At 44.2% G+C, this 17,669-nt stretch overlaps 1 protein-coding gene across 5 annotated transcripts in view; it reads left to right on the top strand.

The window, feature by feature from the left end:
• Window positions 1–17,669, top strand: part of MCC (MCC regulator of WNT signaling pathway) — a 411,658-nt gene that overhangs the window by 339,816 nt on the left and 54,173 nt on the right. For all 5 annotated transcript variants that reach the window (XM_046665743.1, XM_046665741.1, XM_046665742.1 and 2 more), the window contains one exon: window positions 16,679–16,825. In XM_046665743.1, the coding sequence (XP_046521699.1) occupies window positions 16,679–16,825 (147 nt within the window). The remainder of the gene's footprint in view (window positions 1–16,678; window positions 16,826–17,669) is intronic.

A 17,669-nucleotide genomic window follows, 5' to 3' on the forward strand; every position in this document is an offset into this window, starting at 1 on the left:
GTTTCTAGACCTGCTTTACTCTCTTTCTCAATTGTGGCAATATTAGAAGCTTGCTTTTTAGTGGCGCTTGGACCCGTAATTTTGCACATAGATAAAGTTGAATTAGTGAGGAAAAAAATACATCTAGCAGAATTCATCATCCTTCATCATTGCACTTTAACTTGTTCTCCATAAGGACAGCATATGTAAATCATTGTTTTTAATCCACATGCAAGTTTTCATGGTTGCTATTATATATGAATATGGAAGAAATTACTATATTTGAACATTATCAACTGTTTTCCTCATTTGTGACTAATGTCATAATTAAAAGGCCAGCGTTCCTACCTCTCATATCTGAAATCATTTTGTTTGAACTCACATGCAAAAGCTTATTTTCAGCACCCAGCTGTATCGGCTGCCATTCTCCACACTTGCATCAGCGGGTGTAAATCATCCCAGTCAGCAAAGGCTTTATCTGGGCAGCTGATGAAGTTCACTTTGTGCTCAGGCCCACACCACCTGTGATTTCCTGGTTACCCTCCCTGGTCATTATGACTAATGCCCTAATTAGGTGTGCTCGCTCTTAGCGGGCGTATTCTCATGGCGTGTGTTTTGTGAAGGAAATGTTGGTCTTAGATGTAATTACATATTGTGGTTTAGAATAAATTTCCTCCTCTAACTTGAGTTACTAAAGCACAAGACAGCCCTTAATTGTGACTAGCAAAAGATGAAAAGCCCATCCTCCTTTGAGTTTTTTCTCCAACTCTGGAGGTTAGTACTGATATCAGCATAGTGTTAATACGTGGTACACTATGTGCCCGGGCTCTGGAGTATGACCCTCTGTGGTCACAGCCTGCCCTACCAAGTCACCATGGGTCTTTGGCAACTTACCTAACTTCTCTGTGCCTCAATTTACTGTGCCATGAAGTGGAGATGATAATAATACCCAGTGCAGGAAAATTAGATTATACTCACAAAGCACTTAGACTGTAGCTGGTACACAGTAAATGCTCAAAAAATGTTAGTAGTTGTTTAGGGTGAAATTCAGAGTTACGTGTTAAGCTGTCTGGAAAGTTTAGCACCGTATCTTTTTTTTTTTTTTTTTTTTTTGAGGAAGATTAGCCCTGAGCTAACATCCGCTGCCAAGCCTCCTCTTTTTTGCTGAGGAAGCCTGGCCCTGCGCTAACATCCATGCCCATCTTCCTTTACTTTATATGTGGGACGCCTACCACAGCATGGCTTGCCAAGCGGTGCCATGTCCACATCCGGGATCCAAACAGGCGAACCCCAGACCACCGAAGTGGAACGTGCACACTTAACCACTGCGCCACTGGGCTGGCCCCTTTTTTTTTTCTCCCTAAGAATCCTTAGATATTTGAAGAACTCATAAACATTTAATAACTATACACACATGCACACATACACACACACTGTAGTCAAAACCTTTCTTCTGATCACTTTTATTACCTTTAAGTTTTGCACTTAATATGGCTTTATATAAATGTATATAATTTACATTTCAATTACCTCCAAATAAAAATATGTTGAAGAACTTGTATCTCTTCCTCAACTGGAAATATTCTCAGGAATTTGTATACATACCCATGAATTGGATTTATTTCTCGACAATTGTGGGTCTCATAGAATTTGCTAGAAGCCTTTGAATACCAATTTACTAGACTTCAGATGCTAGATGACTTCTACCTACCACCACCCAATATTTCGTTTTTCTGTGGAGGAATCTGTCTTTTGTGGTTGATTGTCTTCTGTTCTTCATGATGTGTAGCTCTGTGGAGTGACCAAGGTGTGGTTTCATTTCTGTCCCTGTGATACCATGTGATCTATGGCTGGTTTGCCTTTGCTATCTTTACAGCATCTCTGAATCCACAGTTCATCAAAGTTGCCTGCAAAGCAACTGGGGTCACTTTTTTTTTCCCATTGCCCACATTTATTGTATAGAATTTGAACTGACCAGATCAATAGGATTGGTGCTTGCCCCTTGCCTGTAATTAAACAAAGTGCTCTCAGTGGGCTTTCTGAGCCTTGTTCAAGATTTAATTAAATTAGATCGTTAATGTCAGCTAACAGATTGAGCTACTTGGCAGAGCAGTAACTAAGGAACAACAGGCAGACAATTTTTTATTATTGGTCCCAGCTCATTATTAAATGAGATAATCATTTATTTCTACATGCTCTGTAATATAACCACTCCTTTCCTCACACTTAAAGAAGCAGGCTTAATTTAGGCAAGGTAGAATTAATTACTCTAGAAAGGAAGCACTTTGTTCCGCATTTATTCATTTCGTAAACATGATTGGTCGTCTCTTCTGTGCCAGGCAGAGGGGTTACAGTAATGAACAGGACACAGTCCCTGGCTTGATGGGTGTTAGGGAGACAGGCAAGTAAACAGGTCATTATGATGGTGTATGTCAAGTGGTAGGGAGAGGTGAACACAGAGGGTGCCCTGGGAGCTCATAGGAAGGACATGTGATGGGAGATCCAGCTTCTCCACACTATTTGCATTTTTTCCCTAATTGTTTAGGTCAACTGCCATGTAGCAAAAATGAATGCTTTCTCCAGATAGTTCACTGAAGCAAACTGGATGTGACCACAGGCTCGTGAATCTCTGTCCCATTGGATGACAGACTTGAGTCAAAAATGGGCCACACAAGTTCCCTCTGAGATTTTGTACAAATTCTTGGGAAAGTTCCGCAAATTCATGGCATAAAGTGATTGTAGCAGTTTCTTCCTTATACCACGTGCCCCACCTCATTATTTTCCACATGTCTGGAAATGAATCCCATCACCTTTCCTGAGCTTCCTTCATCCTTGGGGTCTGGCTTCTGCGTTGACCCTCTGGTCATCACCACAGTAAATGCAAGAGACTATAAGACACGCTGTTTTGAACCAAATAAAAATCACCCAAATCTGAAGTTTCCCCCTCTCTACTTACCCAGTCCCCCTCAAAATGTCTTAAAAACTGTTAGTATTAGTTAATTAACTTGGCGTGGGAGCGGAGAGGGCAGTATTTCCATCACTGATAAGAAGATACAAGTGTTTGTCTTTTCTGAACCTATTACTCTTGATTTCTAAATGCAGCGTTACATTTATGAAGGGATTTCATTGTTCTGTTCATAGGACCTATGTAATAAAAATGGAATCACCTAGTTCAGCTAAAGTCTTTTAAAATATGAACGAGGACTCTAAACTCCAGATTTTTCAGTGGCTGCCATTTGGCTCCTTAGCTAGGAAAAAGGACGGGTAAACTTCCAGAATGCTGGAGTACCCATTTCCTTGCCCCTCACCTCGTCCTTTTTTTTTCCCCCCCTTAAAGATTGGCACCTGAGCTAACAACTGTTGCCAATCTTCTTTTTTTTCCCCTGCTTTTTCTCCCCAAATCCCCCCAGCACATAGTTGTATATTTTAGTTGTGGGTCCTTCTAGTTGTGGCATGTGGGACACCGCCTCAGTGTGGCCTGATGAGCAGTGCCATGTCCGCGCTCAGGATCTCAAACCAGCGAAACCCTGGGCTGCTGAAGTGGAGCGCGCGAACTTAACCATTCAGCCGTGAGGCCGGCCCTTCGCCTCGTCCTTCTTAACAGAAAGTAACCCCAAATCCCTGGTAACATAGCCTTTTTTAGGAGAAAGGAGTCAGGAAAGGAAGGGTGCAGGTAAGAAGAAATTTCCTTTACACATTGTCACTCTCTGAGGACTCATTTACTCTGTAAGCTTTTCAAATTAGCAATCCTGTCATATACTCCTTTGGGCTACTTTTTTTTAACTTATGATTACAGTTTTATTTTAGCAAAAAGATACAAATCAGAACCAGCCAAAATAAAAGATGCATAGTTGAAGTCTGGAAGGGGTCCAAATGCAAAGCTTCCAGTTGTCTTCTCCCTGTTGAGTCCTGGATGGTGTTTCTTCCTTAAGCTATGATGAGTGACAATACTCAGAGGATTGCCAGCCAGGGAAGTTCACCCAAGCTTCAGTACCCAAAGTTTTTATTTGGGTTTCGTTGTGTAGGTGTGATTGATTGAATCATTAGCCATGGGGTTGAACTCAAATTTCCAGCCCCTTCTCCTTCAGGGATCAGGCTGATATCCTTTGGGCCACTTTTTTTTTTTTTGAGGAAGATTAGCCCTGAGCTAACTACTGCCAGTCCTTCTCTTTTTTGCTGAGGAAGCCTGGCCCTGAGCTAACATCCGTGCCCATCTTCCTCTACTTTATATGTGGGATGCCTACCACAGCGTGGCATGCCAAGCAGTGCCATGTCTACACCAGGGATCCGAACCAGCAAACCCTGGGCCGCCAAGAAGCAGAACATGCGAACTTAACCACTGTGCCACCAGGCCGGTCTTGGGCCACTTTTAAGTTTGTGATTATGACAGGTGTGATGGAGCTGCATTGCATCTGCCCACGTCATTCTCATACAGTAGAGATCCTGGAGGTTGTAGGAGATTCAGCACTGTTTTGCTCATCCAAGTGTGCAACACGCAGATCTAGCACTTGTCCCATGAACTCACTGACTGAGGCGATTTACAGGGCATCCTCTTATATGGCCCGAAGGTCCTCCCCCAGAGCTGTTAGTTCTGAATCCATTGGTGCTGCTTTCTAAATACTGAACTGATTTTAAACACTGAATCGAATCCACCTTCAGTAGTCACCCGGGTTATCTCTTGCCCACTCTATGATCATGCTTAAAGGAGTTGACAAGAGGAATCCAAATTAAACCAAGGGACCTGCTTACAAAGAGTAATTACCTTAAAGGTTGACTGTGTATTTTATTATGTACTTCTTTCTACTAATTAGTTCATTTATAATATATATTTACTATTAGGCTGCCCATCCCTACTGGGAAATAACATTTGCAGTATCATCCTGATGTGTCCAGAGCGTGGTCTGTCTCTGAAGCAGCTGTTCACTTTGTCTGCATTGTCTCCTGTTATATGCTAAGTCAATATCTCTTTGATATTTTTAACTAAAAATCGGTAACAGTAGCGATATTTCTGGAAGTGAAATCGTTGTGACCTTAACGTAGGTTAAATAAAGATTCATCTTTGTTTCACCTTATTTGGCCTTATGTCCCATCTGGGCTCTTCCCACACTGCCTCCCCCTCCATGATGCTTTTCTGGACCACAGTGTCTGTATATGGAAAATGCAGGACTGCAGAACAGTACTTTATGTTTACTTTTAATTTATCTGTGTATAAATTTACATCAACTATATATGTGTATGTGTAAAAATATCTTAAATAGACAAGAACAACATAAACCAGTCTCATAATAATAGTTATTTGGGGATGGGGGCAAGCTCCTAGGAGTATAGGTCAAAGGGCTTGAACTTTGCTATAGTGTTCTAGTGTATTTTTTACATGAATATATTCTTATATAAATTTTACTATGTACAAGTAAACACATAGAAATAGGGGAGAAGCTAATATGCCAAAATATTAACAGAGGCTAAATCAGACAGTGAAACGATAGCCATATTTTTCTTCTTTATGTTCTTCCTTAATTTTCAAATTAACAAATGAAGTATGGATTATGGACAGTGATCTGTGTCTTCCAGCTTTAACAACCTGATGTTCATACACAAGCACAGTCTTCTCTTTTGTCCTTGATGGAACTTTGTTTATGTCTTATTTGTTCCATTTCTTCTTAGGAGTTTCTTTATATGATGAGGAAGAAGATGCCAGTATTAGCTAAGTTTAAATTCACAGAAGATTTGTAGAAAACAAACCCTGTTTTAACACTCACAGCCCTAATCTGGCTGTGTAGGAGGGAGCTCAGGGGAGTGGGGTCTGGCTCCAGTACTCTCCTCCCCAATGTCAATTTGGGAGTCTTAACTGACTCTTCTTTGCATGGCTGATATATTAGTCAGAGTAATGATAGGTATACAGCAGTAACAAACTAACCCCCCAAAATTCAGTGGCATGGCACACCAGGAAAGCTTATTTCTTGCTTGTACTCCACGTCCAGTGCAGTTTTGGGGATAGGCGCACAGCTCTGTTCCATATATTCACTCAGGAACCCAGGCTGATGGCAACCCATCATCTAAACATCACTGAACGGACTCACCCCTGCACTTAAATGCTTCCACTCATGGCCCATTGGCCAGAACCAGACCCTCTACCTAACCATAGAGGGGCTGAGAAATAGGGAAGAGCATGTGAATGTTTGTTGAGCAGTAAAGATTCCTAACACAGGTGGCTTATTTGCTTTGAGTGGGATACCACATAGACTTAGACATGAACCAGAGTGCCAGAGAAACAGGCCTTTTCACTCATCCATCTTGTGGTGGCTCTTTCAAAGGATATATGCCCAGGCCCTTCCATGAGCCACTGAATCAATGAATGCGGTGTAGGTCCCCAGCACACACCCCCACCGTGATCCCAACAAGTGCTCAGAGACAGGAAAGAGAAGGCAGTGTCCTTCAGTCACCCACTGGACATGAGCCGAGAGCCTCTCCGGGCCTCTTTACCTCTCTCCCCACAGGTGCAGTGAAGAGAGAAAGAACCACAGCCTTTCTGGCACCTTCGCCTCATACCTGCCCTGCTCCTCCTGGGGCCCACAGCGTAGCAGTGATGAACCCTGCATCTGAAAAGGAGGGGCTCTGTCCACTCTCCAGGGTCACATGAGCCAGAGGAAGGAGGGCAGAGAGGGGTGTGCTGATCCTGGAATCCAGCAGGACATCGGCACCCTGGGGCTCCAAGGGCAAGCAGGCATTGCCTGGCACAGTGCAGAACTGCCTGTGCCATCCAGCGAAGGGGGACAGGCAGTTCGTCAAGGTGCACTTACCAATAGTCTTTTTTCTTCAATGCAATCTTGATAGTGTATTTTTAAGGACCTGTTAGTATTGGTAGCGTTAACCTTCTTTGAACATTTTCAGACTAAACATTCCCCTCTTGGACTAAAAATAGATACTTCTGAAGGCAAAGCAGGACTTAAAACCTAAATCGTAATAGTGAACATATTTTGAGCATTTCCTTGTGGTGAGCAATGATTTATGCACCTCTCATTTCATCTGCACCAGAATCCTACAAGAGGTGTGATTATTACACCCCTCCTGGAGACGAGAAAACTGAGCCCACAGAGGTTTCATAATCCTGCCTGGTCTACACTGACGTTAGCCCTTAACACTCAAACTTCGGCTCTGGTGCCTCATTATGAGATGCAGTCTTCATCATTCTGATGATCGGACTGCTCTCCTGTACTCTTCACCCTTTCCCCACTCTGCCTCCAACTTCCACACAGACAAGAAGTTAGTAAAACATTGAGAAATGTTATTATAGTCACATGGTGCCAGATTCCATGGGGTTCCACACATCAGTCTTCCTGGCATTTGAAGACAACACTAAAGAAGACAAAATGAGTTTGTTTCACAGAGAAGAAGTCATTTGGGCATATATTTATCTTGATTTGAGCCCAACAGAGCATTATTGGTAGAACCTGTCGCCCTCCTCTCTGTGGTCTGAGGAAGTTTTCAGTGGGATCCAAGGCAGAGAGCCCTCAGAACTACGATTCTTTCATGTCTTCTCTGGAATTAGTTGCAGTTGCTCTGAAGGGCGTGTGCACATCCGTGCCATGGAAAGCGTGAGGTAACTTTAGTGGTGGGTGCCAGTGTTTGTGCATCCATATGGCCCGGCCTCCCTCCGCCAGCCCTGCTCCTGTGAGGAGGTCAGGCTGTTTAAAGGTGAACGCTTGGCTATAAAGAGAGTAGCTGACTCCGTTTGTTGGAAAGCTGGTAAGAAATTAGGAAGACAGCCAAACGCTGACCTTTCTCTGATGCAGCCATGTTGATTATCCAGTCCAGGTTCCTCAGTGGCCTGTAGGACGAAATGGAGAACAGTTCATCTGCCAAATTTTCAGAGAGTGGAAATGCTGTTGGATTTTTTTTCCTTCTTCAATTTTGTGATCTCTTTCTCTTCTGATTCAGCCTACTCAAAATCCCATTCACAATAAAATATGACTTTCATCAAACACTATGTAAATGAGACTTATAGACATAAATGTATTTTTTCTGTAAATAAATTCTGATTCCTCATTCGTTTGAGGGCTTCAAGAAAAGTCTTTACAGAATCTACAGTAAGAGAGTGATTCTCTGCAAAGTACTCACAAAGCCTGGACCTCGAGGAGGCAGCCCTCCGAGAACTACGCAGGGACTGACTGACTGCTGCCCCAAGCTCATTAAGTGGAGCTTTTCCGGCCCAGTGATTGTCAGCCTTCTACAGTGTAGAAATCATCTCATCGCAACCAGCTCCATTACACAGTGAAATTATGAATTACAACCTAATTGCCTGAAATTACAGCTACCCAGTGAGTGCTGCTGCATATCATAAGCAGAACAGACTCATTCCTTTACAGCTAATAAGAATGTTTCTAATCCTACTCAGGACTCCGGTGCCACCTTTCATTCCTGCTTGTCACTCATCTGTGAGCCACATTCACATGACAACTTCATCAACAGACTCTGTCAACTCATCTGTGGTCCTACAGTTGTCCTGGGAGACTGAAGCATCCAGGAGTTGACCTGCCTTCCTCTTGCCCTTCCCTCACCTCCTCAGTGAACGTCCCCCATTTCAGAGACCCACGTCTGTGCCCACCTCACCAGGTGTTTGTCTTTGACAGCTCTTGCACCAAATTCTTTGCGCCAGTATCTCACTTTCTGGCTGCGCATAACCTCTGATGCTCCTGAGCTCTCATCTTTGTATTTACTTTCTTTCATTGGCTTGTTTTAATCTGACCTGCAGGGGCAGAGAGATAAGCTAATTACATTCCTCTGTTAAAGGCACAATCATTGATCCGTGAAAGGTCCCTCTTTTAATTTATTTATTCCTTTTATGTCCCACGCCCTGTCTTCATTTTATGTCTGTCCTTATACACAGTGTTTTGTTTTATTTTTAATTTACATAAATGTTTCTGTGCTGTAGACCTCTCTTCTCTTTTTCCCCTCAGCACTCGAATTTGCAGGTCTGTCCATATTGCTGTGCACACAGCTAGTCTGATGTGTCTGGCGGCTTCCTAGAACTCTGTAGTGGTCACCTGTTCACTGTGCCTGACAGCCAGGCTTCCCATGACCACAGACAACGCTCCAGCGCATCTGCTTTTGCACATGTCTCCTTCGGTGCTGGGTGGGAATTTCTCTGGAATACGTGTCCAGGAGTGAGACTGTGGGGTCCTGGGGTGTGCACGTTCTTACGTGGACCCAGTCCCACAGTGCAGCTTTCCAGAATGGCTCGCCAGTCCATCCAGTCACTGGCAGCATAGGAGGGTTCCTTCTGCCCCCACATCCTGCCAATTTTTGTGCTAACCATGGTCTCTTTCATACATTCTTTTTCTGGGTTTAATTTGCTTGTTGCTGAAAGCATCTATCCTTAGAAAGTTCTTTCAGCAAAGGTCTGCAGGGGTAGATCTTTCTTAATCTTTGAGAATGTTTTTGTCCACACTCTTGGTGATATATGGTAGTAAGTATATCATCATATAACATAGGTTCCTATTGCTGCTCTAACAAATCAGCACAAACAGCGACTTAACGCAAATATGTTATCTCACAGTTCTGGAGGTCGGAAGTCAGAAATGTGTCTCACTCGCTAAAATCGAAGTGTCATCAGGGCTGCGTTCCGTCTCAGGGCTCTAGAGGAGAAGCTGCGTCCTTGCCTTTTCCAGCTTCTAGAGGTGGCCAGCATTCCTTGACTCATACCCCGTCCTCCCTCTCCAAAGCCAGCAGCATAGCATCTTCAAACGCTCTCTAACTCTGACACTCCTGCTTCTCTTTTTAAAGGACCCTTGTGACTACTGGGTCCACCACATACTCCGGGGTGATCTCTCCACCTCAAGATTCTTAATCATTCCTGCACATTCTCTTTTGCTGTGTAAGGTAGCATATTCACAGGCTTCAAGGATCAGGATGTGGACATCTTTGGGGGCTGTTATTCAGCCTACTACAGTAGTCTCGTTAGGTATTGGATTTTAGGGTGACCTTTTTTTTTTTAATGATATTCAGCAGATTATATTGAGACTGACACTGTGTCAGACACCGTTCAAGATGTTGGCAATACAGTTGTGGATGAAACAGACCAACACCTCTGCCCTCAGAGCCTAAGGTGTCTATCTCTCCCACCAGTCAGCTATAAGATTCTCTCTTTATCTTTTTTCTCCCCGCATTGGCACTACAATGTTTCTAGATGTGCAATTATCTTGTCATCCTCCTGTTCCAGTTAGCTCCAGCTACGTAGTGAACCATCCCAAGCTGAGAGTTAAAAGAATCATCATTTATTATTCCCTGCGTGGCTCTGGGGATGACTGGGCTCCAGGGGGCAGTTCCCACTTCAGCTCAGATGTGGTTACAGTCAGATGATGGCTGGGGCCAGAGGCATCTTGAAGGCTTCCTTTCTCGTACTTCTGGTGTGTGAGGTTGGCTGTTGTCTGGGACTTTAGCAGGGACTATAGGTCAGAATACCCACAAGCATCCTCTCCAACTGGCCTGGGCTTCCTCTCAGTGGGGTGGCTGGCTTATAAGGGCCAGCATCCCAAGACAGAGCTGGGCAAAACTGTCCCACCTTTTCTAACCTGGCCTCAGAAGTTACATGATGTCATTTCCACTACATTCTATTGATTAGACACCATCTCTCAGGCCAGGCATATGCAAGGGGAGGAGAATTGGACTCCTCCTCTTGATGGAGGAAATATCAAAGAATTCGCAAACGTATCTAAAAACTGCCATACCTACTTAGCACCTGATATGCTCTTTCAGTCTCAGGATTCATGTCTGTCTCTCCATCTGGAAAACTCATGTCTTTTCTTTTCAAATATTATTTCTCTGTCATTTCTTTTCTTCTTCTGGAACTCCTTTAAAAGTGTGTTGAAGCCTCATTCAATCATTCACATCTTTCAGTGATGCTTGCGTATTTTGTATCTCTTTAGCTCCCTATGCTGTGTTCTGAATTAATTTCTCTGTGCTATAGTCTAGTTCACTAATTCTCTCTTCAATTTTATCCAGTCTAGTGTTTAACCTGTACATTGATTTTCTTTTACTATTTTCCATGGGCTTTGTTCTCATCTGCCTATTTGTTTGATGTCTGACTGTTTTTCTTTCATAATTTCTTATGCTTTATGGAAATTTATTCCTTTTATCTCTTTATGGATCCTAAACATATTTATTGTGGCATAGTTTATTGTTTGCTTTATTTTCATTTCTTCTCTAGTGAATTCATCTCCTGATTTAGATGCTGGCTCTCTTGTTTCGTCCTCCTTTCCCTGCAGTCATCCCTCATGTCTGGCAGCTTCGTGGCCCTAGGCTCCTAGTCATAGGAAGCCTAAGTGTCCTGTTCCCTAGTGATGTTGGATGATCTACAAATTAGGTCTCTGAGGCAGTGGGTGGCCTGGCAAAATCCAGACCAGTTTTCACTATTAATTTATAAGATTAGGACCCTGCAATATGCTGGGCCCCAATTTATACAGTATTAATCCCAGACCAAAATGTGTCCCGGATTTGGGATTTTGAGATCTTGTGGTTGACCCGTCTGCACAGCTCTGGGGCTTCTTTTGGGCTTCATGGGCAGCACTCTCTGTCCACTTTTCACAGATGGGTGGGGCAGGAAGGCTCCAGGCTTTAGGCGGGAGGATCAGCTCAAATAGCCTAACTTGCAGGAGCCAACTCTCCATCTCCAGCCCCTCCCACCGTGAACATCCACACCCTGCTGTGCTGTGGCACCAGCCCCCTCCTAACCTCTCCAGCTTTATTTTTCACTTTGTTTCTGGCACCTGGAGATTTTACTGCCTTTCTTTTCACCTTGGCAGTGAATTTCTTTCTCATTGTTCCTTTTTATGCAGCATTTCTATGCATTTTTAATAGGAGGTGTGCCTGTTTACTTTAGCCGAGGCAGTCATATACTGGAAATTCTCATTTGTTCTGTATACAGACAGTTACTCCCTGTTTTCATCCTACTTCCCATTCTTGTCCTTCGTAGTAAGTGCCAAAGCTCAGTCTAAACCCTGCAGACCTTCTGGGTAGATTTCCCCTTGTATATTTTATAGAATTTGGCTTTTTCCATTCTGTTTCTTTCATCAGTACTCTTCCTTCCACTTTGCCTTTAAGGAATGTGCCCAAATCTTCTTTCTGCTAATGCCCCAAGCACTTTCTTTTCACTGTTACGATTTTAATTTTTTTTATTCTTTACTCATATTTTCACGAGGTCTCCAGAGTTTGAAGAAAACAAGGCATTTACGAGCCTTGTTGAAAGAGCTTGATGAAAGAGCTCAGCTGACGTTTCAGTGCTGTTGTGGAAGCTTTTCTTTTTTGGTCCTAGGTCAGCTTCCTTCCACATTTCTGACATCTGCTGTTCCCTCCCTCACTCCTGGCGGACGACCTTCATGCTTTTCTCTTAGAGAAACAAACCGTCAGACCAGACCAGACCCCTTCTGTTTCTCATCCTCATTCTCCAGTCTGCAGATCTCCTTTCTAACTGCCTCTCCTAACCTCTTTTCCTCCCAGAGAACAAGTGCCCCCTTCTTACTGTCCTCCGTGATCCTTCAATCCAGCTCTCTTTGTATAGGCTCTCTCCTCCACCCCAACTGCTGTACCTCTTCCCTGGGCAACCTTATCCACACACAAAATTCCTAAACTGTACATTCATTTCTTATGTCCTTCCCTCTGATTATATTTCTGATTGTTGACTGAATATCCTCACTCACATACCCCATGGTTTCATCAAATTCAACATGTCCAAAGCTGGCATCTTTATTTCTCCCTGAAAAATCAGCTCCTCCTTATGTTTTCTCCGTTTAATTCAGTTCCTCAGGTCCACTAGGCACATTGCATGTGCCCACTAGCCCCGTGAGGCTAGTGGCTAGCACAGGGGATGGTGTAGCTATAGGACATTTCCATCATCACAGGAAGTTCTATTGCACAATGCTGGTCTAGGGTGTATTTTTCCATTTTTGCTCCCACTTCACTGACTGTGTCTGAGCCGTCATCATTTCTCACCTAAACTGTCAGTACATCTCTTGACTCACCTCCTTTCTCTTCCTCACTCCAGTTCATTCTCTTCTCTAATCGAATGATTTCTGTAACATCCTTTTCTCCCTTTGGGAGTCATGAAGGCATAAAGAAGAGAAGCAGAGTTCTGGCAGTTTAATGTCATTTCCTTACTTGAACTCTTCAGAGCCTCCCCCATTGCCTGTTCCCCTTTATTTACTTGCTGAACGACCACTCAACCTTCCAGATTGAATCCCCTGGCATTTCCTGCTCTGGCAAGCAGAGGCAGTGTTTCTTCTACACTCTGACACTACTTGTTGGTATCCCTTCTTGGAGCATGTTTCACATGCTAAGGCTTGGCTAGACTCTGAGCCCTTGGAAGACAAGAATCTTACCTTCATCCTCTACCGGGTTTCCAATGTATGTAACAAATTAACTTCTCTTCTGGGCATCTGGATGGGTTCTGGCTACGTGGTCACTTTAGGGGAAATGAGAAAACGGCCACTCAAATCACATTCTGTGCTCTGTTGTTGAAGAAGTCCCGTAGAGGAGGGTTGTAGAGGTTGATGACCGACCCTCCCACAATTGTCGATTCCCAGCTCAGGGTAGCTCTGATTCCTGGCTGTCCCCTGACCCCAAACTATATATTTTGTAGAGAGATACGTATGTTCTTTAATAAAATATCTTCAATGAAAGGTGGGTATATTAGTTAATTACCTCAAATTTGGTGGCTTAAAACAACAGAAATTTATTCTCTCACAGTTCTGGAGTCCACAAGATCAAGGTATTGGCAGAGCTGCACTTCCTCCAGAGACTCAGGGGACAGTCTTTTCTTGCCTCTTCCAGCTTCTGGTAGCTCCTGGTGTCCTTTGACCTGTCACCTATCTCTGCCTTCATCTTCACCTGGCCTTTTTCTCTGTGTCTCAAATCTCCCTCTCCTCTCTCTTACAAGGATACCAGTCAGATTTAGGGCCCGCCATCAATCCAGGATGATCTTTTCTTGAGATCCTTAATTTGATTACATCTGCAAAGACTGTTTTTCAAAATAAGGGCACGTTCACAGGTACTGACTGTTAGAACTTGGTTATATCTTTTGGGGGGGGGACACGAGTCAACCTTCTACAGTGGGTGAGAATAAAAGTGAGGACTCTAACAGCTGTGTCTCTCCCCTCTCCCAAGCCTTACTTAAGCTGAGTCAGCAAGCTGGGTGTAGCCTTCATTTCTGTGCCTTTATTCATTTAAATTAAGACCCCTACCCCCAAATCAAGAGGGGACAGAAGGCTGTTTAAGTCAGCCAGCCGTCTCCCTGTCTTTCCATGGCAGGCTCGTTCCACTCCTTTCAGCTGGATTTTTTTCACTGCCTAACAACTATCATTAAATAGTAAAGCGTAGACCAAAATAAACATGTTTATCGTCCTTTCGTTTTCAAAGACATTCTCTGAGTCCAAAGCTTTTAAAATGAAAATGGATATTTAGATTTAGAAATTATTTTAAGCATGTGTGCCTGTGTACAAACACACTGTGGAAAATGACTAATTGTCTCTGTATAGGAAGAAGGAACTTACTATAAGAAAGAATAGGTACTTTTTCTGTTTTTATTTTTCAGTATCGTCTAAATTTTCCACGATGAACATGTTTTACTTTAGTGATGGGAAGAAGAAACATTTTTAAAAACTGGGAAGTGTTGATGAAGTTTCTGTAAATTGCCAGGATAATTTGTGTGTTTTAAAAAGCAAGATGAGTGGGCCATTTGGGATTCTAGGAACAGACCACTGATTGTTTTGCGAACAATTCAGACTCTTTAGATTTTGGAGTGGTGTTAACATTGTTAATTATTCAGGACCTCATCAGACATCACAGCAGTAGAAATTGAAATCCATGGTCTCCACCAGGGAGGTTTCCCCCCGTGCCAGAAAGCTGGCCTGATGGGAAAATGGGCCCTCTCCCTTTGCCATGCAGCTTAACGAGGCATCCACACTGTGCCCGTTCTTGGTCTGTCAGGGACCCTTCCAGGATGAGCCCTGTAATCTCTCACCAGCAATACCATTTGGCTTTGACAGCCATGCATTTTTCTAGTCTTGAAACTATTTTGAGGTCAGCCCTGTGTCTGGCGTGTTATGAGGACGACACACATTTCCATCAACCCACAGTTCCTGGAAGCCACAGCAGAGCATTGGGCACTTTTTAGCTGTTCACTATTGAATGCAATTTGCTCCGAGGGAATTTTCCTATTTTGGCTTCTAATATGTTGATGAATTATTGAAATTTCAATTACTTTTGGTTCCCAATTTAGCAGGATAGAGACATCCAAGATATTTAATATGAAAAACTTTCCAGTCGCTTTTAGAGAAGGATTTACCTAGAAGGGTTTTGGCGTCAGGTCTGGCAGGGGTGTGGCTCCGGTCCCTGGAACTAAAGTGCTGCGTGGCCTTGGGAGTCCCTTAGGTCAGTGCTGCTCAAGGGTGGGCCCCAGACCCAGAGCATCCACAGCTCTTGGGAGCTTGTTACATATGCAGATTCCTGGACTGTGTCTCCATCTGCTAAATTGGAATCCCTGGGGGTGGGGCCCTGGGCTCTGTGTTTCAGCAATCCCTCCAAGGCATTCTGGTGCACCAAAAAGTTTGGAGAACCCTGCCTTGGATGTCCCAGTGCTAATTCTTCCCAGCAAGGCCTGGTGTACATTCGCAAGGACCTTTGGGTGCTGTAGGTTTTGCCCTTTAAGATAGACATCATACCCAATGATATAACTGTGACCAAGGTCATCAGAAAGACCAGTTTCTTAGAATTGTCTTCATTTACTTGGAATACCTCCCTTTGTCACTGAGCCTAACCATAGAAAAGCAGGATTTGGACATTTAAGTTCCTTGCAGGTAAATGTGTATTTTAAATGTAATTCAAAGGGCCCTGTCTTTCTGTTTTTATACAAAAGGGCTATTTAGGTGTTCCTTCCCATGAAGTCCCTGGGGAAAAGCTGTGGATGCCGTCTCTGTCTCTTCCCCTTGGCCTCACCTGCTTTCCAATGAAGCTCTCTCTTCTACACCATGTATAATGAATAACTTGCCGTTCTTCTAGCACAGCGTGTCATCCTGATGCCTGTGCTCTTGCACAAGCCATTCTCTCCTTCCCACCTCACCTCACCCCTGCATTCACCAAAGCCAGCCCTTTCTCGTCTGTTAGAACCCTGTGCACCTGGAAGACTCTGCTTAAGTACTGGTCCTCTCACTCCCTCCTTAACCCTTCCCTATGACATCAGATGGAGTCACATTCATCCCCTTTTCTGCTTCCTAGAGCACTTGAGATAGATATTTATAGCACTCATGTGCACTTGTTTGGAAATTATTTGTCTTTCTCCTCTTTGCTCCAAGTTCCATGAGAGTGGAGATTTCATCCTGGGTTCTCTATCTGCAGTGCCCAAGACAGCATCAGGCACATGAGGCTGAATGAATAAACATTCATTCAAGATGGTCATTCTGCCTCTGCTGGAAGCTTCCAGTGCCTTAGAAAACATGTCCACCTCATACTTGTGAAGAACAAATGATGGCCAGCCAGTGGCAGGTCTAGTTAAGAATACAGTGACTTTAATGTGGACTCCGCCAACTTAACTTTTCACTGAAGCTGATCCCTTAATGTAAATGAAAGCCATGCCATCCACCCTTCTGGCTGTTTTGCTCTTTGGCCAGGGAAACCACCACTGTGTCTAAAGGCATTATTATTATTTCAGGTTCGAGAGCTTCAAACTCGACTACAGAGCGTGCAGGCCACAGGGCCCTCCAGCCCTGGCCGCCTCACTTCCACCAACCGCCCAGTTAACCCCAGCACTGGAGAGCTGAGCACAAGCAGCAGCAGCAATGACATTCCCATTGCCAAGGTGAACTCCTGGGGACAGGCAGGAACACCCCCTGTTATCTGGAAGCACCAGCCTCTACCGAGCATGGCTGCTGTGCAGGCATGCTATTAGCTCAGACGGCCCCGAGGGGCTTCCCTGGGGTCTCACACAGGCCTCCTATGCTGGAGCTGCAGGGAGAGATAACCCACTAATAGTTTTAAGTCTCTCTTGTCTGCAACCTGGAGCCAGCTCTCATTAATCAGCCGGCTGAAGCATGTCACAGCTGTCAAGTCATTGTGGAGAGTGAGATGTTTTGTCAGGTTCTACAATACTAAGGGGTGGATGGAGAGTTGCTCTGGAGGATTAAGGTGCAGCCCAGGAGGGGACCCTGAGTAATGAACCAATGATCTCCCCACTCACAGGACTGACAGCCTTGCCAGGAGAAAAATAGATTATGATGGGCGGGCCGTGGCAGTTGTGAGAAGTAGCCCGAGCCATTTTCTGCCGCAGGACGCCCTGCCCCCGACCCCACCACCTTCCCTCCCCCCTCCTCCCGCCCATATGTCGAGTCTACTCTGGAGAGACTATTCAAAGGATACATCTCCTCTTCCCTGGTAGCCCTACCAGTCTCCACAAGGCTAGTTCTCAACCATCAAGTTTTGTAAGTTAGTCAAACCAGTGTTTCTCAACCAGAAGTGATTCTTGTCCCCCAAGGGATATGTGGCAATGTCTGGAGACGTTTTTGATGGTTACAAGTGAAGTCCTACTGGCATCTTGTGGCTAGAAGCCACGCATGTTGCTAAACATCCTTCAGTACACAGAACAGCCCCCCACCACAAAGAACATCCAATTCAAAATGTCAGTGGTGCTGAGGTTGAAAAACCCT

Source organism: Equus quagga, chromosome 7 (assembly GCF_021613505.1).
Source record: "Equus quagga isolate Etosha38 chromosome 7, UCLA_HA_Equagga_1.0, whole genome shotgun sequence".
In the NCBI taxonomy this organism is placed as follows: domain Eukaryota; kingdom Metazoa; phylum Chordata; class Mammalia; order Perissodactyla; family Equidae; genus Equus; species Equus quagga.